Source organism: Zalophus californianus, chromosome 13 (genome assembly GCF_009762305.2).
Source record: "Zalophus californianus isolate mZalCal1 chromosome 13, mZalCal1.pri.v2, whole genome shotgun sequence".
Classification (NCBI taxonomy): Eukaryota; Metazoa; Chordata; class Mammalia; order Carnivora; family Otariidae; genus Zalophus; species Zalophus californianus.
The window spans coordinates 4,030,766-4,054,327 of record NC_045607.1 but is presented as its reverse complement, the minus strand read 5'-3'; the positions used below and the strand labels follow the sequence as shown (position 1 = coordinate 4,054,327).

General features: G+C 49.0%; 1 protein-coding gene across 3 annotated transcripts in view; it reads right to left on the bottom strand.

The window, feature by feature from the left end:
- The window catches only part of DDX31 (DEAD-box helicase 31), a 71,495-nt gene that overhangs the window by 13,526 nt on the left and 34,407 nt on the right, over window positions 1-23,562 (bottom strand). For all 3 annotated transcript variants that reach the window (XM_027614947.2, XM_027614946.2, XM_027614948.2), the window contains 4 exons: window positions 22,504-22,643; window positions 17,173-17,254; window positions 10,575-10,686; window positions 4,981-5,149 (listed from right to left, as the gene is read on the bottom strand). In XM_027614947.2, coding sequence (XP_027470748.2) covers window positions 4,981-5,149; window positions 10,575-10,686; window positions 17,173-17,254; window positions 22,504-22,643 — 503 coding nt within the window. The remainder of the gene's footprint in view (window positions 1-4,980; window positions 5,150-10,574; window positions 10,687-17,172; window positions 17,255-22,503; window positions 22,644-23,562) is intronic.

The window sequence follows — 23,562 nt, the reverse complement described above, 5'->3', positions numbered from 1 at the left end:
TTGCCTTCAGCTAATTAAGTGATATTAGGGAGGTTGTAAATGCCACATAAAAATTGGCAGGCAAGCTGCTCCTAATGATGAGAATATTGCCTTACAGGGAGCTGCAGCTGCAGCTTCTTAATGCGTGTCTCAGAGAGGACCAGCTCCACGTTTACAAGGTTGTTCCTGATAAGACAAGTTCAAGGGTGCTGCACAGCTGACCATTGGCCACACTTCCTCCTCCCCATCGCAGGGACACTCACAGGGACGGGGAAGGCGGGCGCCAAGAACTAGCAACAAGTGCTCCCGTGTGTTCACGTGCGACACCGTGTTGACGCCCTCCACTCCGCACCTGGTTTGGTCCCCACAACAGCACCATGAAGCTCCAGTTCCCCGTTTGGGAGGTGGGGGGACTAGGCAGAGAGAGGCTGAGTCACCTGTCCCAGGGCACAAACAGGGGAAATGGCTCAGTCCCGACTCTTCATCACTGTGTGACCCCCCCTTACTCGGCATTTAGGACACGATGGGGGCACTGGAGTACTAGTCAGTAGGGACTCTCGGTAGTTATTAAACAACTACTGAGCAGGCGAGGGTGAGAATCACAGCAAACGACAGGGCAAAGGCCTTCAAAATTGCAAAATGCCTCAGATGGAGCTCTGCAAAACCCCCAGTTTAAACTCTGGTGATAAAGCATTGGTGATCATTCAGATGGGAAAAGTCTGGTGAGCACCCTCTCCATGAGAGAACGCACTGTATCTAAAACTTTGGGGGTGACAGAAGTTAAGGCAATGCTCTGCGGTGCTCGGGTGCCGGTGGCTCTGCCCCGAGGCCAGGACCCAGGGGAGCCAGCCCCCATGTACCCCTATATTACTGACCACAGCTGCTAAGCCCTGGCCATGCACACACAGATCCAGTAGTTAGGGTTAAGAGATCCCTCGTTTCAGACTGTTGACCTGTTCGGTAAGATCAGGTAACGCTTAACAAGGCTGGTCTGAGAAAATGTATACAAATAAAACAAAACTGCATTTCTTTTAAGAACAGTCAACAATTCAGACTGTTGTTTTTCTACTAATTTTAAGAGGAGGGAGCTGAGAACAGGGGAGCATAGTTATTGGGTTACTGATAAAGGCGATGTCCCAGATGTGTCTAGGCACTAAGAAAAACATCAGAAAAACACAGGTGGGAGAAGCCAGTGGTAGACAAGTCTTAGGGAGCTACAGACTAAATCGTTCGGGGAAGAGCAGCACTTTCGTGGTGCCAGCATATAACTCACACGAGAGAGGGTGGTTACAACCGGCAGACTTGCTCTTCCATATTTGCCGCGGTAGCCCTGACACCGTAAAGCGTTCTATTGAACCATTCTCCACGGTATCAGACAGGTGAGGGATCCGAGCCCTCCACGGCGTGCCTGCTCACGACTCATGTGTGACTGCCTACACAGACAGACACCCTGGCAAACAACACAACTCTGCCCTCCCGAAGCAGACACACTGGGACTCAGTGTCCCCTGGGAAGACGGGAAATTTTGGAAGGTCTGTTACCTTTGCTTCTCTGAAGCAACTGCTGAATCTACCCAGCTTCAGATCCGAACTGCATTTCACAGGGGAAAAGGCTGTGTTTGTGACGGATGTTGCTAAGGGGCCACTCAATATTTTACCACCAGCACCGACTCCCTGTGTGCATGTCTGTGTCGGGGTTTGGGGTGGGGGGATGCTTTGGCAGGTCCGCGTTTAGGTGTCAGAAGAATTTTGTAACTATGACTATTTGCGTGCGGGGGAGAACCAGTTCATGTTCCCTTTCAGAACTAAGGACTGAAAAAGGAGACACCGACCTGGTGATTAAGATCTCATTTGAGGACATCATTTCTTTTTCTGAACAGTGGTCAAAAGACTAAAAGCACACAGACGAGATAAAACTTCCCTTTGCCGTTGCTAACCTGAGCTAACCTGCCCTTGCTTCGCGTTTCTAACGCCCAGACGAACTCCTTGTTTGGTGTCTGCAGGTATCAGAGGTTTGCACAGAACATGTAACCATTCTAGGCAGTAAACCCCATCAAGTGGAATGCAGAATAATGTGGCAAATTTAGTGCTATTACTTGATCCATCCATACAAAACATAAGGAACCACTCTCTTTCTTGACAGATGGATTTCAGAGGAGACGCCTGGGCTCAGAACAATCACTGTGGCCACAGCGTAACTCTCTGCACTTTGTTGGCTTTAATGCACTTTTCTTCCCAGGGCTCAAGAAGCAGCAACTGGCATTTGCTTGAGCCCTGACTGAGGTGTGGAAAATCTGTCAAGTTCTCTCTGCCGCTTACCCCGACCACAATTATACGGTCCATGTGCAGATTAGCTGCAAAGTCATTCTTCTTGCGCAAGTGACAAGATTTCCCCAAATAAAAAAAGGTGCCTACCGTATTCCCGAGTGCCCGTCTACGTTAGCAAGGCAGGGATGGGGTGGGAGGATTTGAGAGTGTGGAGAGAAATGCCTTCAAAAGAAGGGCATAACAACCCAAAAAGTAGCTGTAACTGAGTGATGACATGGCCAGAACAGAGAGCGGTATTGTCGCAGGCGGAGTAATCCTGTGACACACTGCTGTCACTCACCACCCGGCTCCCTGCCGCGCCAGCCAGACATCAAAGGCTGCCCCATACCATCTTACATGCTCTTTATCGGCTAATCAGCCCATTCTTCCCGAAATAAAGCCCTGCTAAATCCCCTGCTCACAGGGGTACAGTAGCCCTGGTGCCCATCTGCTAGCAGGGCCAGCCGAAGCAGGAGGCGGCGGCTTGCTCTCTCCCTAGTGGCTTCTCAAGGTAAGGACAATGCTGGCCCCAAGCCCCCCTCCCAACTGCCTCCCTCCTTGCCACTCCGCTTTCCAGGACCTGGGGAAGAGCCGAGGACACCCCAGTCTGAAGAGCTGCTATCTGGATTCACACTTGCTAATGAAATTCCCAGTCATAAACGTACATCAGCTGCGAACAATAAGATACTGGGACCGCATTTACATGCGGGGAGAGGAATCAGCAAAATACGTGTCTCTTACCAGTAATCGACTGGCAGGTGCATTCCTATCTTCTCCAAGTACCAACATCTTAGAAACGGTGGCAGGATGGCCTGGCTTCCAGATCACTAGGAGGTCACCCTCAGACCTGACCTCAAGCCTCACACATTCAAAATCAAAGTCAGCATGGAGAGATACCAGCCACCTCCAATCCCAGGACAGCAACCTAACGCTGGTGCACCACCATTGTGCCTGAGAGTAGATGTGAGGCGTCTTCTCCCTCTGGGAGGATGGACAGAGAAGTCGCTGGCTGCGGCCCTGCCCAGAACACGCAGCTGGGGCAGCAGGCAGCGCCCTGCACCTCAAAACCGCCTGGCAGAAACCAGAGCCAGATGCATCTTAGTCTTGTGTGGGCATGGATGAACAGCAGCATGACGAGAACGACTTGCCTCAGAGAATTACTGGAGTATGGTCCTATATGAGTGGTATTAACATGAGTAAAAAAAGCAACCATCTTAAAAATCCCCAAATCGGTATTACAATTAGGCAAATTGTATCCATTACAAAGAGCCTTATAGATGCCAAGTCCCTGAACAGACCATGTTGGATGTTCCAGAATCTTAACCCACCTGGTTTCTAGGTCTCTGTTCTAAGGTGCTTCATCTGTGTGACCCACCCTCATGCTGATTCTCAGAACAGTTTTGGGAAATTGCTAAAAACACTGATTTCCTTCTCCCTTCTGTAGTTGGGGGACCCGAGGCTCTGGGAAGTTAAGCAAAGACGTGGCCCAAAGCTCAGAAGCTCACATCACAGTGGAGCTGGAACTGAGTCCAAGGCCTCCGCATCCAAGGCCAGCGATCATTTCCCTACACTGGGTGGTCCTCTCTCCCTTCTGTCACTGGGCTCCAGAGAAACCAGGCGCCGACAAGGGTGGTGGTGGCGAATGCGCAAGCGAGCATTGTGTGGGAACATGGAGGAAAAGTGTGGCACGCCCACAGATTCTTGGAGTCAGGGCAAGTGGATTGTGGCATTTGTAATTAATAAGCAAAAAGAATGACATGCAATACAAAGTGACTGTCCAGAGCATTCAAGGGTTCACTGCCCCCCAAATGTTTGTTCAATGTATCTTTCCCACCCACGTACTACACAAACTCCCCCTAAAAGCAGCCCATGGGATCTGAAGTATTCTGGTTCCTGCAAGGGGCTGGGGCTGGTATTGAAAGTACACCCGGTCTCTGAGGAGAGAAAGACCTTTTGCGAAGGTATTTTGTGGTTTCAGGACCTCCTGAAACTATGGAGGTGGACTCTGAGCCCAGGCTTCACCCTGCAGGGTCTCTTCACTAGGACCTCTGCACAGTTTGGAACAGGCTTTCTGCGGGAGGGGAGGGAGGGGGAGAGGGTCTGGCGCTTGCCCGGGTGTGTGCTCAGCACTAAGGAGAGTGACGAGGTGCAGGGAGTCCAGTGCTGGCCCCTGGAGCCAGCCTACAGGAGAAAGGTGCTAAGCTGGAACTCCACACGCCGCTCCTCCCATCTCACCAGGACAGGGCCTGGCAAATCTCACAGAACACGCCAGAAGTTCTCGTACAAGCTCCGGAGGCTTTCCAGGGTGAACCACAGCACATCTGAAGCTCTGACTCCAGCAAGTCCCCGAGTTACTCGGCTGGTGGGCAGTGAGGATAACCCAACAGGTTTGTCTTGCTGCCCCAATAATATCCCCACGACATCTGGACCCGACAGGAGACCTCACTGCATTTCTGCAGGTGCCTTAAAAACATTCAGATGAGGTGTTTTTCCTCTTGCTCCAAGCACTTACTATACTGAGAGAGCGGCAGAGCAGACACTGGTGATGATTTACCACAAGAACCAAAGATGGAAGAGTGGACACTGAGCACGCAGCAGCCCAGCACATTACCTCCCTGCTGCTGCTGGGCCCAGAGCTCTCCACACCCACCTGACTTCCAGCCATTTGTCACAGGGCAAACTCCGCCCATTTTACCTGTTCAGGTTCGCTTTCCTTCTCTTCACAGCTGCGACACTAAGATTCTGGGGGGCATCTCTCAGCCCAAAGCTCTTAGCCACGTGGCCGAGGTGGAGCGACCGGACATGGAAGATGTGCTTCAGCTCCCGGGGGTAGGTTGCGTAGGCTCGGATGAAGGCCTGCAGAGCTGGGAGGGAATGAAGGTCAGAGAGGCCGTCAGGATGGGGGCTCGGAGCGCCCCCCGTACCCTGGCCCAACGGCTGTCCTGCCCACCATATCTTGCCGGGAAACGCGCCACACACAGCCAGGACAGCACCACGTACAGGAACCACCTAAATCTTTGTGTATTTTTTTTTTTTTTATTCCTCAAAAACTAAACCTATAGGACACAAGTATCTGTTGATTAAACCCAATGTATTTTCAGGTTTTACTGTGCAGCGTGTCCTCACCCTGGAGGGCACGGGCCCCGTTTTTGCCCCCGTTATGGGCTTGGGGCCTTGCATGGTAGCTGGGGCACCGCAAGCTGCTAAGTGTTTGTCATACAAATGAACGAAGAGCAGAATGAGTGAAGGAACTAAAACACGATCAATGCGGCATTCTCTCATGAAAAATGAAATCATTAGACCTTTATGTTAGGAAAACATTTTCCTAATTCAACTTCATTTATTTTTGCATAGCTAATACATGCACGTTATAAAACTGAAAAGGTTCCAAAAGCTTTACCGTGCTTGTCATTCTGCTTATCACCACGGTGGGTTGATGGGTTACTACTGCCATAAGTCCGCTCACCCGCAGGCCCCGCCTCTACCCCCCTATCGACAGGGATGGCTGCTACTTCCTCGTGGACTCCTGGGATTTTAAAACCAAATTCATTCTAAAGCATCTAAGATTTACTGATACAGTGCTTCTTACCCCTTTGAAAACCGCATAAAAAAGACAATGAAAACAGAATTCTTAAAAAGGAGGAAGGCAATTATTAAATTTCTAAAACAGCCCACAAAACAGTCCCCCCCCTTGAGGACTGCCAACAGTCCAGAGATGTCCATCCGACGCTGCATCGTGGTTTCAGTCCTGTCTTAAAGTTAAGAAGGCGCCCCTGTTCTAGAGCCCAGTGCTGGCCAGAGAAAAGGCAGACGTGGTTCGCAGGAGCGTGGTGCTCTGGCTACACCTTAACTCGGTATCCCTTCGAGGAAAGAGACGTTCCTATACCCAGTTCCCCTCAAATATATTGCGATTTCAATAAAAATCAAGTGTCTGCCTCTTCTTACTGCAACAGGGCAAGAGGAGATGGCTCTGAAGGAGCCCCAAGCCCATCGCCGCTCACTTTCCTTCCAAGCCTGGCTCTCCCACTGGCCAAGCCGGAGCCCAGTGCCGCTCGTCTCATGGAAAAGCAGGCACTAAACACCAGCCTCTCTCGCCCTTGCTTGTTGAGCCACTGGACTGGCAAGTTTGCCCACAGCTTAAACGTAATATCCCAGCAGCACCTGGAGATTGGCGTTTATGAACAGTAATAAAAAGTGTCATTTTAGCAGATCAGCTCCTGGAAGGATCCTGGGAATCCATGAAAGCTCTATTTACTGAGTAAAGTGAACTCCTTTTCCCAATCGATGAGAAATAATAACCAAGGCAACTCCTCTGCACCCCTTTCGTAAATCTGTGCTTACTCCCCTTTTTAATAACTGGGGACTAGCGTTTTCAGGGGAAATCTTTTAACACTTCACATGGTCTGCACTGTCTGCAGGTTCTGACACCAGGTTCCAGACATGGAGCTACCTACTCCAGTCCTTGGGGGGAGCCTGCTGCCACCACCCCTGGGGGGAGGGGAAGGGGCGGGGTACAGGCCTCTTCTCCACACCCTGCGCCGCCACCCCTTTCCTGAGCCTCAACCCTGACTCCTGGTCTAACAAAGCAGACTGCAGCCACACCAAGCCAAGCCAAAGACTCTGCACCTTTACAGTCTTGGTCGTCCAGGGCGCCTGGGTGGCTCAGTTCGTTAAGCGACTGCCTTTGGCTCAGGTCATGATCCTGGAGTCCCGGGATCGAGTCCCGCATCGGGCTCCCTGCTCGGCAGGGAGTCTGCTTCTCCCTCTGACCCTCTCCCCTCTCATGCTCTCTACCTCATTCTCTCTCTCAAGTAAATAAATAAAATCTAAAAAAAGAATCTCGGTTGTCCAAAGGCTGGCCCAGGCCTCCTCATGCACACCGCTCTCCCACATAAGCACATTAGCCTCCTATTCCTGCACCAAACTGAAGAGCGGAGGATGGAGAGCCTCTGTCCCACGAGATGCAGGTGCTCAGCTAACAGCTCTACAGGAGTAACGAGTTTGCCAAGAAATGGCGGACGTGCCTTCTCCCTCCACAACTGCTCAGGCAGCATTTCGCACTGTGTATTTTTACTAACCCTCCTTGTCCTCAAGGCTCCTGTCTCCCTGGGGCCAGCGACACCTGGCTGTCCTCACATCCCTGAATGGCCTCCCGTGTTTGGATGGTTCAGGGAAGCAGGAATTTCAGCAGAAGCTGTTCTAGATGCTTTCCGGGGGCAGTGTCGAGAACTTGCAGCGGGAATAGGGGCTGTAGGGCCCAGAGCAGAGAAAGAGGGCATTTATCTAGGATGGCGGAGGAAGCTGCGGCCACTTAGAGCATGCGCTCTGGAGCCACGGGCTCCTATCTCATAGCTGTAAGGGCAATCTATTTCATCCTTGTTCCTCAAATCAGATTTATTCTTGGCCATCTGATCGGGAATAGCAGTACCTTATGGATGATACTTAAGGTCAAAGAGGTAGGGAGGAAAGAAACTTGCCCCTGCCCCCAGAAGGGGACACGAACGTCTGTGCAGAGTAAAGGCACATGCACCTGCCTACCTGACGCCACAACAGTATCAAAGCATTTGGTCGAGCATCTGCCTACCTGCAATCACACTGAGAGAGGGGGCTAATCTGTCATCAGTGGTTTGGGTGTTCTTGACTTTGCAGAGCAGCTCTTCCAAGCCAGGCACAACTCCTCTGCATGTGGGCCCCCTGAAGCTGGAGGGGCCTCACCACAGGAAAGTGGTGGTTTGTAGGTAAAGAACTCCAGTTTCTGAAATTTTTGTTCAGGAGTCTGGAGTTCAAACTTCTGTTAGCACCATTTTTAACTACTTGAATCTAGCTAAAGGAGGCAAGAAATGAGAGGGGGGAAGCGTGACTCCTTCTGGAAACTGAAAACAATTAAACGCTGGTTATTAACAATGACTGGGTCAGGAAATGCAAAAGGAAAACAAATGCATACTTGGCCCAGTTTCTAACTAGTTTTCTGCCATAAAGGCAAAAACCAGCTGCTTTGTTAATTATTCATGAGGTGGGCTCTGAAATGGCATAAAAGGGAGGCACAGAAGTAGTGGAGAATTTGCATATGCAGATTGAAATGCAGAAGAGAGTTTCAACTTGTGGGGTGCAGTTGCTGTCCCCGTGTTGTGACCTCCGGAGCTCAGCACGCTGAGTAGCAGAAGAGGAAGGAGTGGAGTGGCCAAGACCTACCACAGGCGGCTTCCTCCCAGACCATCACCAATCTGATGTGGAAATCAATTAGCAGAGGAGAAAAATGCCTGTTAATTTCCTTTTTGGTGCCTCAACACCGCAGAGTGGCCCCACTCCGATATCCTTTAGAGAGAAGACAAGAAACTCAGCTTGTTTCTTGGCATGAACAATTTCAGCAGTGGTGATGACGAATGAAAACACAAAACCACACTAAGAATTCCTCACTACAGCCTTACTCTGATGACCAGACACCCTGAGATAATCGTAGTCTCGCTAGAAGATCCAAAACACCTCTGACCTCAAAACCAACGACGAAGATGACAGCATGGCCTTGATTTCTTTCTTTTCATCGCCACTTTGTTATTAACCCAGAAATCCTGCAGCACCACACCTCGTGATGCACCACCCAGCAAGCTCACACTGCCTGTCAGACGCCCAATGTCTGCAGTTATGCCGTGACAAATAATCTATTCCTCTTGAGAGACGTGTGTTAGTACTTCTCTAAAACTAGGTTCTGAGGAAAACCCTTAGGAACTGCTGAATTCACTTGAGGGAAATGCGAGCACAGGCTACTATGAGGAAGCAGTCCAGAATGCTACACGCTAATGACGCATCAGTGGTTATGGGGCCATCACTGGGACTTCGTCTTTCATCCTGCGTAGCTCTGGTTTGTTCCAGCGTTGACGGCAACAACGAAGGGCTGCTTTTATAGTGTGCCAGGGTATCCAGTAGGCACTCAAAAACATCTGCCAACTAACCCATTGTCCTTGATCTCCTGATGACAACTGCCTGGAACCAGTCCCCCAGCACTCACCCTTGCCCCCCAGTCTATTTTCACACCAGCCATCTTTTCCAACCTCTGTGGGCCGTGCCACATCTCTGCTCCAAGTCCTGCAATGGCTCCCACTGACCTTGGGGTCCCCCAAAGCCCTCCCCCAAGCCTCCTCTGCTGCGCAGGCCCTCCCCTCCTGTGGCCACCCTGCCCCCCAGAGCTCCTCTGGGCCTGGCATGCCCTCCTGTCGGCAGTGTGTGACCCTCAATTTGCTCGTGCGGCCTTCACAGCAGGGCTCACAATGACCCTCTATGTAAAATGCACTCTGCCCAATTACCCCTTCACCTCCCTTACAGGCTCTGTTTTTTCCATAGTTCTTAACCCCTTTTAAAAGACTATTTGTTTATTTTTACTATGCTCACTGTCTGCTCCCCCACTAGAATGTTAGAGAGGTTAGGGTTTCTGTTTTGATTCCTGATGTATCCCAAGCACCTAGAATGGTGACTAATTCAATAACTATTTGTTAAATGATTTTTTTTTTAAATTTCAATTCATAAAAGGAAAAGATGATGTTCTGGTAAGCCAGCCCAACATGCTTGTCAAAATAGCAGGTAAACTACCAGAAAGAAGCGAGGGGCCCCCAGCATGGACCGCGTCACTTCAGCACGCATGACACAATCACCAACCACGACGCACGGCATGCCGCCGTAAGGAGCTGTTCGAAGCCCATCCCGTGTGCTCCACTCTGCTCCACTGAACTGCTGAGTCCCACTAATGCCTGGTGATCCCAGGAGCCGAGTTACCTGGTAAGAGGGCCTGAATATTAAGTGAACACCTAGCTCTCCTGTAAATTCCCCAGGAACTGGGTTCAAGGTCTAGGGCCCTCCCTCAGCACTTCTTTCTCATCTTCCTCTGTATGTCCAAACTGAGACTGCTCAGGTCTGATGCTCCCGGTCCTTACCTTCAACTCTAATTTCTATGCCTACAAGGGTCTCTGACGTATCATGTCTCGTCTATCCAGTTTTCAAAGAAAGACAAAAATGGATCCCTGAGATCCAAGCCACTGGGTCAAAGTTCTAGTCCTACGTAAGCCAAGATAAAGCCTCATTTGTGCAAAACATGGGGAAGGATGAAATTAGCATTTAATATCGCTTTAAAGCCTTCTGTGCCTGCTTCCAGACCCTGCAGAACAAGGGAGACTGAAGGCTTTTGTTGGAGAGCAGAAACCCCCTGGTCGCCTCTCAGCCCGTCGGGGGTGTGCGGGTGGAGGTGGGGACGGCGTTCTGGGGGCTAGCCATGCACAAGCACCCACGAAATCCACCGACCTTTCTTCGCCCAGGAGACCCTCCTTGAGCTGGAGTGCACGTAATCTTCAAACACCGTCTGCAAGACGGTGGCTCGCTCTCGGATTTCCTGGGGGCCAGCAGCACGGGATTTCTGGGAGGGTGGCGGAAGGATTAAAGAAAGAGACAGAGTCAGAGTCAGAGTCAGGAATAATGAAGCACTTTATAATAGATTTAATAACAGTAAAACCACCCGGTAACCACCGAGGGGCCAACAAGGGTAATCCTTTCAATATTACTAGAGGAAAAACGGGAGCTATAAAGATGTTAAAGTCAAGCAAAGATGAAGATGGCTTTGTGAGGGAGAAGATCAGGTCTATTTATTTACTTGTTTACTTACTTACTCGTCCTCCTGGCCTCTTGTTCAAAATGAATGCCCACTGGAGACATTCTGGAATTTTCCAAGTCCAATTCAGGCATTTAAAACATCATTGAACACAGGCAGGTTTCACATGACTTGTGTGTCCTACTGAGGCCTTAAATCTTTCCCCTCCCTCACCCTCCTCAGGGAAACAACGGGACCTTCTCTTTAAGAGGGCCCCACAGGGGCCTGCCTAAAATTTAGCCTGTCCTTGAATTCAGAGCATGCTCCCTCAATTCCTAGGGAGGCTCAGACTTGTAGTGTTTCAGATCCATTCTTTCAGGGAGGGACCACTGTGCTGGATGCCAGGGACCTATTAAGGAGTTGGCTATTCCTTCACACCACATTCAGAGATGACCACACGATCTCTGCAGCAAACCATCCCGTGTAAGGAGTGACATCTGTATGCACTAAAGTTCTACAGTTGGAAAATGTTACTAAAAAAAAAAAAATCATATCCTTTTCATTCTTAAAAAATCCCAGAGAAAAGATTTCCTTTCTTTATATCCCCCTAAAACCGAGTGTTGTTTCCTATATATATATATATTTTTTTTTAAGTAAGCTCTAAACCCAACGTGAGGCTTGAACTCACGACCCCGAGATCAAGGGCCACATGCTCTACCAACCGAGCCAGCCAGGCGCCCCTGTTTCCTATGTCTTCAAACAAACACGAATGCTTTCTACTGAATGTAAAACTGAGATCCAAAGAACCCAGATTCTCCAAACTCAATTTGGCTAATAGGTCTCCCCAAAGACACAGATTGTCTCAGAGATGCTACTCAGTCTCTACAGTAACCAACACCCACCGCCCACGTGGGTCACCAGGGAACAGTGTGAGCCCTAGTCCCTGCCTCCCTTAACCCCCGCAGAGGACAGGGTGCCCAAACTGGGCTCTAGAGTCTCTTTCTCTTTTAAAGCTACCAGAGGAAGAACAAAGGGGAGCGAAGAAAAAGCCTCATCCTTTGGGTTGACGTCCCTGTCTGTATTAATAGAGACTTTAACAACCTGAAAATGTTTTTAGCTTCGTCAAATCATTCCTGCTACCTGTTTGGTTGATGACAGTCTAGCTGATTTCATAGTACATGGTCCCCCTAAGGGTTTTATCCACTCAAATGTCAAGAGAAAAGTCACTCAGGAGCTGTGTTATGGAAGTGGACATTTGCTATTGTCATTAACAAGGATTTTTTTTTTTTACCCTCAAATGCAAACTTTTTTTTTTTTTTTTTGCTGCCCTCCTTTTGTTAAGCCACCTTGGCAACGCAACTGTCACCTTCCTTGTGTGTGTGTTTTTTTTTTATATGAATGTGAAATTAGCGAGGATGCCCTTTCCCCTGGCGGACAGAATCCTCTGTTATTAAAAAGTAAAGCACTTTAATAATGAAAACTTTTTCCTCTTTTTCCTGTGTTTTAACTGTTTAAAATTAATGAGAAGGGCAGAATGGTTGTCAAAGCGATATTGAAAGCCGGGCAGCCAGGACCGAATAAGCACAAAAATCCCTCTAGAGTGTTAGATAAACAGAGCTCCAGCCCGCTTGAATCCCTCTGTTGGTTATTGTATACATTCTGTAACAGCTCTCAGAATAGATCTGAGAGCCAGGGAGGCAGAGAGGTTTCAGAATTCCAATAAAGGCCTCAAATTAAAGACAGCCTGGTGCGAATTCCAGGAGAAAATTAAAGAGACCTCAAGCTTAAGTGACAGGTGACTTGCTTCTGTGTCACAACTGTCAGGGGATTTAGTGATAATATGGCAATATATTACAAAGGGCTTTTCTTATTCCCCCTTTAGGTTTCAAAATGAGGCATCTTTTCTTCCCAACCAAAAAAAAAAAAAAAAATTACATACACACACATATATTAATGTGTGTGTACAAGTGAAATAGGTAGAAAAAAGGCGATAAAACTAGGTTCACACGTTTGAAATGATGAGGTCAGTTTTAGTAAAATATAAGAAAAACTTAATGCAGAAAACATACTCAGGAAAAAGCATGCCTTTCTCCCCCTACCCCCACTTTCAGAAATACTTTATTTTAAAATTACCCCTCTTGAGAATGAGGTATTTCTCAGTTGTCTTCTGGGGAGGACAGTCTAAATTTAAACTGAAGACAGGGGCAGAGTTATGCATGCAGCACCGTCTCAGCCCCAGACAGGTAAAATGCTGCTGTAATGAGAGTAGGTCAAAGCCCGGAGGGTGCACGAATGCCCTGCAGGACTGGTGCACCCACCCCTCAAAGATGCGCAGACCCAGTACTGGTTCTAATGAAGCTAGCTTGCAACTAGTGGACCAGGGCTAGCTTAGGAAAATGCAGTTCCAAGGGTCCACATTCAGTATTCCTTAGTCTGTAAAGCCCTACTGATCCCTGAGAGAAGAGACGATCAAAGGGACTGAGGGAAGGGGCTGCTGATCTCATTTTAATACCTCACCATGGCCCAGTTTTTTTTTGTTAAGGTCCGTTTACAGGCATATTTCATAGGACAAAAAAAAAAAAACCTCATAGAAAAAACATGTTTGGGTTGGTGCATACTTTGAAGATGAAAATTTCACACCCATCAAGAGGCAACAGACGAGCTGAAGATACTCGGGCTGTATTTTTTGTTGTTGTAAAAAAGTTTTAGGTGGTAGCAATGGTGGGGGGAGGGGTTTGTTGGTTTTTTTTGGAAGCACGTCTTGATATTGCTAACTTTGAAGGTATTTTTAAAACTAAATGGAAGGATTTAGTTTTAATCATTTGATTGCCAAGTTGAGTTTCACCCTCATGCTTCCCTAGAACCTTCTGAGTGCTTCCCAGTAAAGTTGAAAGATCAAATTTATTCTCTTTGTAGGTAGGTGAACATTCGCACACCCAGACGTAGCCATATATATTTTATATACCTAAATATGAAATATACATTTTACAGACGCTTCACTCACTCTCTTTCTGTTCATAGAAGCCCAAAAATGTATGTGTCAAAGGGACATTTACAATGGACTTCAACCGAGTGAGAAGAGGGCCTTATAATGAGGTGTCCGGCTACGTGTATAAAAGACCTATTTACTGGGCACCTGGGTGCTCAGTCGTTAAGCGTCTGCCTTTGGCTCAGGTCATGATCCCAGCGTCCTGGGATCGAGCCCTGCATTGGGGTCCCTGCTCCGCGGGAAGCCTGCTTCTCCCTCTCCCACTCCCCCTGCTTGTGTTCCCTCTCTCACTGTGCCTCTCTCTGTCAAATAAATAAATAAAATCTTAAAAAAAAAAAAGACCTATTTACTGAGCCCACATTTATCTGTCTGGCACTGGTTCGTGTGCTAGACAGAACTGCCCATTCTGAGAACAGCAATTAAAACAGAACTAAAAGTTGTACCTAGCATCTACTTTATTCATCTTACTATTCACACAGATCACACACATAAAACACTCTTCCAGGCTGCAGATCTACGTGGTAATTACTAATATAGTCAATTTCATTTAGTTTCTCTTTGGCCTCTGAATTCAAGTTAACTTTGGTTAAACAAGCCAGGTTTGCATCAACGGGACACGTGGGACCTAGTAGGATTAGTTTTGTAAGATACCAGTTATTTTGGTGTCCATGAAAGCCCAACCTTGCTGAGCGCTTTTTCTCTTTTTTAAAAAAGATTTTATTTGTGGGCGCCTGGGTGGCTCAGTCGGTTAAGCAACTGCCTTCGGCTCAGGTCATGATCCTGGAGTCCCGGGATCGAGTCCCGCATCGGGCTCCCTGCTCAGCGGGGAGTCTGCCTCTTCCTCTGACCTTCTTCCCTCTCATGCTCTCTCTCTACCATTCTCTCTCTCTCTCAATAAATAAATTAAAAAATCTTTAAAAAAAAAGATTTTATTTGTGAGAGAGAGAGCAAGGGAGCACACAGAAGTTCGGGGTGAGGGGGAGGAGAAAGGGACCCACCACTGAGCAGGGAGCCCCATGTGGGACTCGATCCCAGGACCCTGAGATCATGACTTGAGCCGAAGGCAGCCACTTAACCGACTGAGCCACCCAGGCACCCTGAACATTTTTTCTTTTTAAAAACGAAGTTCGCCACACCTTAAAAATATAAAAATATTCTATTTGTCAGGTGCCTGGGTGGCTGAGTCGTTAAGCGTCTGCCTTCAGCTCAGGTCATGATCTCAGGGTCCTGGGATCGAGTCCTGCATCGGGCTCCCTGCTCGGCGGGAAGCCTGCTTCTCCCTCTCCCGCTCCCCCTGCTTGTGTTCCTGTTCTCGCTCTCTCTGTCAAATAAATAAAATCTTAAAAAAAAAAAAAAATTCTATTTGTCCCTCTCTATCAAGGCAGGAGCTTGGGCTGGAACAAACTGACATGGCCCAGAAGTGCATGGAGTATTTTCTGCCTCATTTTAGGTCAACTTCACAGCAACCTTCAAGATGGGCACCCTTGTTCTCAGTTTACAGATGGGAATACTGAGGCTGGAGAGAAGACAAGCTGCCCAAGGTTGTAGAACCACCAGCTGTGAAGCAGGGACTGAAACCCAAGTCTGCCTGCCTCGGGGCCCCAGCAAGGCTTCAACGCTGGCCTCACACCCAGGAAGGGACTTACGGGGTTTGGGGTTGGGGGCGGGGGAGTGGAAGGGAAGAGCCGAGCAAGAGCAAGGCCACCGGAGGGCAGAAGTGGAGAAATGGCTGTGGCTTGCTCCTGGAAGAGCAGAGGGCACTGGAGCTGCTCTGCCCCCTCCGCGGGGGAACGTCCACAGCAGGGGCTCCAGCTACAAATGTACTCGACGATCAGCTCCCTGGACAGAACTGATGTGTACCCGGTTCAGGGACAAACATCAACAACAGAGCCGGTCCCAGAAACAGTGTTAAGTAAAGATGAGATTGGACTGAACCTTTACAGTCTCATTTTGTGACCTGACTGCTTGCTCTTATTTCTGGAGAGCAGGGAGATGCTAATGTTCCAGGTGACACAGCAGAAAGCACTGGGCTTTGTATCACTGAGTCTGAACTTTGAATCCACATCTGCTACCAACTGATGATGACGACAAACACCCTTCAGAACTGTATTGGGGTTTCCAGGTTCTTTCTTACTCAATCCTCCAATCTCCTAACCAGAAGAATACTAACATGACCTCAATTTGACATATGAAGAAACCAAGGCTTAGGAAGCTCCAGTACTTGCCCAGAGCCATGGAGCTGGTGAATGAGATTGGGACTCCGACCCTGAGGCCATGCCCTTAACCCCTCTGCTCTGCTGCCCGCAGGAACGGCCCCCCTGCTTCCCCCATGCTGTCCTGGGCCTGTAATGAAGTGTCCAGGGGAACAGGAAAAAACCCTACCTAGAACTAGCTTCAGAAGAAGCGTGCAAGGACCGATGAATGTCTGTTTGGGTACTGGTCCGCTCCCTTGACAACGAACTATTAGTATGGGATGTTTCATAACAAAATATTGCTTAAAACAACTGTTGATCCACTGAGTCTTTTAACTGTTTCTCTTGCTTGCAGGGATCTCTGTTGTGCTAGCGTTCACTGACCAAGTCTCACCTCAACTCTTCAGCCTGATCTATTTGGCTCTAATTTTCCAGTCTATCCTTAGGCTTGAGAAAACAAATGTAAAATACCCACATAATTCATATTTCATAGACAAAATTGCATTCAGCAACATTACACACACATTTATCTGTGATGTACCGAGTCATGCGGTGGAGTGGGGTGTGGGGGGACAATTGCCTGGCAGAAAAGAAGCAGGAAAGGACGCTCCAGATCTCCATGTGGAACCGCATGGATAACACAGATTTTTCTCCCTAATAATCTCAACCTCTACTCTCCTTCCGTGTATGGCACCCACACTAGAAAACAGATGGACTGTGTGTGTCTGAAAGGAGACAGAGATCTATTTCTTCCATGCTGTCTTGGGTGGATGGGTCCAGCCAGTCATCCTTGCTGATGATCTGGACAGGGACCACCAGGGCTGAGCACGTAACACTGCCTGCAAACTCACTCTGGGCTGGGAGGAGACCTCCTTTCTGGGAAGCCTGCTGCGGCCTGGCGGACTTCCAGAATGGACAGCAGCCCATTAACCGGATGAGACTAGCAAATACACCCGAAAGCAAAGAGAGAGAAAAATACATTCAAGGTCTGGCCTCACCTAATGTTCACGGTCCCTTAGACAGACGCCTGCTGGACAGAGGAATGAACTATCCCACACACAAAGTCTCCACCGCCCCCAATCAAGAAATGAGTCACGTCTGTTCGCAGCAAGTATAATAAATAATAAAACTCACCTGGCTTCCCCATCGGCTCCCTTTAAAACAATCATCCCTTGTCAGGACAGACAAGATATCTTCCATCTTAATCTCAGAAATGCTGTAAAAGGAAGAGCATATCAAGGTAAACTTTTTATTCTTCCAACATCTGGAATCTTGATGCATAAAACTGGCCTATTCTAATTGGATATAAAGTAGAAGCTACACCTTTACAGGAAATAGCTTCCTAAACCTTTAGGAGTTTGGAAGGAAGGGACCTCTACGACGCGACAGGGATAGACGGGGTCATATCCCCCGCACTCTCCATCCCCTCTGCTGACTTTCAAACAGGCTACATTTAGACTCTCCTCTGTAGGGATCGTGTCGTTATTTCTTAACACATCTCAAATACTAAACAAGGAGGCCTGTTTATTCATAGACTACCTTGACTTGAGCAGATGAAGAAATAAAACATTTCGGATAGTCCCTTTAGTTTTATACCTAAAAGAAAAGAGGGGTGGGGCAGGGTGGCCAAAGATCCTTAACTGTTGGGGTCAACTCCTCAGGGAAGGCTGACAAGTGACCACGGCACCAGACCTCTCTTCCCTTCCACCCAGAAGGGTGTCTACCCTCTTGCCTCTTAATTATTAAGAGGCGAGGGACAAGTGACCTCTGAAGGATTCAGAGCTATGTACAAACAGCCGAGGTCAGAATTTGGGCTTCACTTGTGAGCAGAAGCCACCCTGAGCCAGAAAAAGAGGCCCACCCTGCCTCGTGGCGGGGCGGGGAAGCCTCCGCGTCCCCCATGTCCTGCAAGGCCACGGCACTCAAGCATGGGAGGTGCATGCAGATTCAAGTATTAGAGCCTAAGAAGAAGCAGGAGCTGCGGAAAACATACTTCCCAGGGAGAAGGGAAAAAAAAAAAGGGAAGGCGGAGTTCTGGGGAGAAAAACAGATCATAAAAAGATAAATGATTTCCTTGTATGTTGTTTCTTTCCTTTTTTTTTTTTTAATGTAACAGCAAATTAATACATGAATGGCAACCTCTCCTGTGGGAGAAGACAATTCTCCCCCTTTCCCCCAAAGGTTACTCTGACAAAGCTGTGAATGAAAATGTCACGTCTCTGACAGCGATTTACCTGAAATGTGTCACCGCTTCCCTGAACACCCCCAGCCCCCGCCCCTCCACGTTCTCTTCCTCTGCTGCCAGCTCCCAGCCCCATGGATACGTGAAATCTTTTTACAGCAGGAGGAGTCAACCGGAGAAGGCAGAGCATGTACTGCGAGGGTAGCAGTTTGGGGGAAAGGGCTCATGATTTCATGGAAAATCTATTTCTCATATGAGAGAAAAAAGCTGCGGCTGCTGAGTTTGCCCCTTGTTTGTGCCTGGAAATCTGAAGGTGAAAACACAGCCCAGGCCTATCTTTTTGTCTAACGGACTTGCCCCTCTTCATCACTTTTTCTCTTGAGGGAAAAAAAGGAAAAGTAAAAGGAACATAAGGACTTGGGGGTGAGGTCTGGAAGCAGGGAGAAGGAAACAAAGAATAAGGCCATTCAGAGTCAGGACACAAAGAACTGAACACAGCACCGAGGAGCACCGTGTTCTGAAAGGCAGGGTGGCGTGGACACTGCGGCCAGGGCTCAGCCCCGCTGTGTGTCCAGGTGACAGCGCTGGGCGATCAGGCACCGTAAGTGAACAGGAGCCGAGAATGGACTGGAGTGATTTACAGTTTAAAAGGGCCTTCTTCCTATTCTAAGAAATTGTTGCTTCCGAGGAACAAAGCCAATCTACTCTGCTTGTTTATGGTTCTATCAACAGATTTGAATCACCCCGCCTTCCTATGAAAAGAGACAGATACATAAATTCAGGGAACTGTCTCATGCCTGATCTAAGAAATACACGTTTTGATGAAGCATTTACATTTTAATAAACCCATGATGACTTCCATTAGAAACGCATTTAAAGGAGAACTGGAAAACAGGGAAGAAGTTGGCAAACACCAGGAAGTCAGAAGGATGCAGAAACAAAGTTCCGAGCATTTAGACAGAGGTGGCAATGGCCCAGGGCGCCTGTCTCTTGCCCGCTGCTAAATTACAGTCAGGGCGTGTTTCAAGGTACACAGTGCACGAGGGCAGGCAGCAATTTGTTGTGATGGCCCTTGCTACCACGAGCCTTGGCCTGCCTTCCTGAATCTCTCCTCTAATTCATCAGCCGTCCCAGCATCCTGCTGCCTGGCTCCCAGGTAGGCGCGCGCGCGCACACACGCGCGCGCGCACACACACACACACACACACACACACACACACACACACACACACACCCTTCTGGTTTTGTTTTACTATTTAGCAGTGTACCTTTTGTATTCACACACACACACACACACACACACACACACACACCCCTTCTGGTTTTGCACGCACACACACACACACACACACACACCCTTCTGGTTTTGTTTTGTTTACTATTTAGCAGTGTACCTTTTGTATTCTCACACACACACACACACACACACACACACACACACCCCTTCTGGTTTTGTTTTGTTTACTATTTAGCAGTGTACCTTTTGTATTCACACACACACACACACACACACACACACACACACACACCCTTCCTTCTGGTTTTGTTTTGTTTACTATTTAGCAGTGTACCTTTTGTATTCCAAAAATGTTCAAGTCAGCTTCTTTCCACGGCACACTTTGTAATCAGGTCTTCTTAGGTATCATATTTTGGTGTTAAGTCAAGATACCCAACATCCAGCCCTTCCTCAGAAATCAGAAAGCATGATCCAAGGCTACAACATAACGTTGATCTGGTATTTCAGGGCGGGGGGGGGGGTACTGATTACATCAGGCCCACAAAGCAGTCAGTGGATCAGGGGCACAAAGTTCAGTGGGTACGTTTTCAGGGCAGAAAACGAGCAAGGCTGGACCCCTCCAGGACTCTTTCCCTCTTGAATGGATGTTCTCTCCACAAAAGACCTCTCTCCTCCTCTGGGTACTTCTGTCTTCATCCTTCTGAACCCCCCCCTGCAAGTCCAAACCCTGAGAATCCCTGGATCATGGAGCTGTCCCTGAATGTGCACTTGGTTGTGTTGGCTTGCCCACAAATAGTGCTGGCAGTGTTTTCCAGAGGAGACCATCACAGACAACGAGTGTACTTCTTATATCTTTAAAATACATCTGGCTCGCTAATAATTCAGGTTGGGGCCAACTATTATTTTCCCCCGAGTTTAGGTTTACATTTGAACCTTTCATAGCCATCACCTGAATGCGTTTATTAAAGAAAGCTTGAGAGCAGGAGAGAGGCAGAGGCATCTGGGCACATGACTTTGGGGCTGGCCAATTATCACCTGACCTCACGACCACGGGTACCCACTTTTCTGAGCTTATCGGGTCCAAGCAAATGAGCACGAGAGAACCTCCAGGAGCTGCTGACAGGAAGGCCCAGAGAACATGAATGTGTAGGTCTAGAATAGAAGGTGGAGGAGAGACAGCCGAGGGGTAAGAGGCCGCCAAGGACAAGAACCTGTTCTCCCGTAGATGACAACAGCCGGCTCTGAAAACACTTTCTGGAGGTCTCCAAGTTCCCGTGCCAGAGGAAAACAGTCACAGCGCCGTGACAGGCTCCCGGCCTGTGAGGACGGGGGAAGGGAAGATGGGAGAAGGGGCTACGAGGGCTATCATTCCACCCCCCAGTGTTTCCGGGATCCAGGTGCCCAATCGTGCGAGCGCCAGCCTAGGCCCTGAAAGCGCCCGTAAGAAGGACCAGCCAGCCGCAGGGCCTGGGGAAACCAGCTGGAGAGGAAGCTCTTGGTGAAAGGGGATTGACCAACTGAGGGCCAGAATTCCTCTTACAAGTGAGATAAAATATGCAGTCTTCCTGAAACCAATAGAAACCACTCTTTTAATGGTGATGTTGTTCGAAGATATTAAATGACAGGAAAACCCAAACCAGCATTAGTTGGGCCCACTCAAAATCGCCACCAGGTTCATCAGGAGTGGGGTCCTGCCTCCCTACCACTGAAGGGTGTACAGAGGCACATCATCTGAGGAATCCCCGGCCCACAGATGTTCCCACAAGCAACCCCGAAACTGCTGAATGCTGCAAAGTCCGCCCCGGGTGCAGGGAAGGAGGGAGAGGCTCTGCAGGTGGGAACAATGGCGGGCTGACGGGGACGGTCACAGGCAGCTCTCGTATGGGTGGCCTGCACTTGGTCCCCAGACCAGGTCCCACACCACCTGTTTGGAAATGTCAGTGCAGGTGCAGAATGCAATGATTCTGCCAGCTCTATACTTTAGAGAAAATGTCTCATCACTTTCTTTGATGCTTTACATAAACCACCGGGCTGGGCAAGGCAAAGCACCGGCAGACGAGGCCCTCGGGCGCAGGTGCGCAGCGGAGTCATGTGCCAGCCTCACAGTGTCAGCTCCAAGCAGCAGGGCGGCCCTCCAGGCTCCCATGCGCGGAAGGATTCCTGTCCCACCCTCCTGGGCACACACAGGACTCTCCCGTGCCTCAAAAAACACTTTCCATATCACTGTGCTATGTCTGAGCAGAAGAAATTCTTGCAAGTTAGACCAGTGTGAAAAATCACATGCCTTCAGCAGCCTGTTATTAGCGCCTGTTACCTCAGCTGCTGGAGCTTATATGGAAAACATTACAAAACATTCATTTCTGTGACCCAGGTGAGTTCTTCCTGCTTCCATTACATTTGCTCCAGGCCAGCTTGAGACGCTCTTCTCCGCCTCTGCTTCACTTGTCCTTCCTGGCCGAGGTCCGGGCCCCCTGGAGGCCCCTGCTGCTCTGGCCCGCAGTCGTCGAGCTGGGGGGCCAGGGCTGGAGCGGGGGCCTCGCTCAGGGTGGTGGGCACGCGAGCTGGTGGCCGCACAGCCCCGGCTGCCCCGAAAAGGTTTCTTCCCTGGGTTTATTTTCCTGGGGGAGGGGGTGCTGTGTAATGCATCAAAAATATTATTTTTTTCAAAGACAAATCATCTTTAAAGATACAAAATGCTGAGTGTGTAAAAATAAAAACTGAATAAAAAAGGTCTTCAAGCAGCCGGCTGTGAGCCGGCTGTGCACACATCTCTGACAGAAAGGAAAATGAAATACAGACCTCTATCTTACAGAAAAACCACGAGCAACAGATCGTTCCATGACTTAAGTCTGGCAACGCAATGAAAATTGTCATGTGCTGACGGCACGAAGGGTTTTAGTGTTTGCCACTGGCTATTCTGGGACTCATTTAGGGATCACAAGGGTTAATGGCTCTTCGTCAGCTTACAAGGCCCATCCACTGTAGAAGGCGACAGAAAGTTAATTAGGTGAGATCGGGCGAAACCCTGTTCAGGTTTCTGACTCACTTGATTTTGTGAGAAGCCAGCGAGTTGACATATTCTGCCTCCGAAGGAGCCAAAATGAGCAGGCTGCTCCCATGGCAGCCAATCCGGGCGGTTCTCCCGATCCGGTGGATGTATTCAGCAGGTGAAGGTGGCGCATTGTACTACAAAGGGTAACAAAAATGAAGCATCCACAGATCAAGGGATTGCCATTAATTGGAAGTGCAATACCCCTCACCTGCCTCCAGGTATCCCAAGAATTAAATCCTGGTGCTATGGTTACCCTCACACAATCCCAAGGAGAAGTCGCTCAACCCTGAAGTTGGAAATAACGAAGCTCTGACACACAAACACGAACAGCGGCCAAGTTTCCTATGAGTGAGCCGCCTTCCCGTCCCAGTACCTCCTTTGTAATTTTACTTCTCCACAGGTCTCTTCATTTTCCTATCTGCATCTTTTCACCGCAGTGACCGTGCAAGGTTAAGCTGGAGGCAGGCGGGGGCCCCCTTCTGTAGGATGGCTGCGTGAGCGCGGCCTGCTTCCGTGGCAGACACAGCAGTGAGGCGGAGGGCACAGAGGACTGGACGGGGTCAGGAGGAAGGGGCCGGCTGCTCTGATCAGACTTCACTCTGCTGCCAGGCCGCCGAGAGCTGGTCCCCAGCACCTCACTGCACTCCCACTCAATCCCAACGGCACAGAGCTGTGGGGCAGCTGAGAGGCTGGTTCCCCTCCCACAGGGACTTGCTTCTGCTCCCAAGGACAGCATTCCTGACTCGAGGGAAAAGGCAGACTCTAACTCAGCAGAATGCATTATTTCATATTCTCTATGGCAATAACTTCGTCACCATGAAAAGGAATTGACCATTCTTCCTTTTTGTTCTTTGCTGCTACACGACTCAAAGATCAGAGGCCCAAAAGGAATAGAATGTATAGGGGAGGGGCAGGCACATGAATCTAATCAATCTGATGATACAGAAAAGCTCTGAACAACCAGTTTTATGTGTCTGCCCCCGCCCCCCATATTAAAATTATCCTGCCTTTTTATCTTTACTTTGCTCCGTGGCCATCAGGAAAGAAGACTCA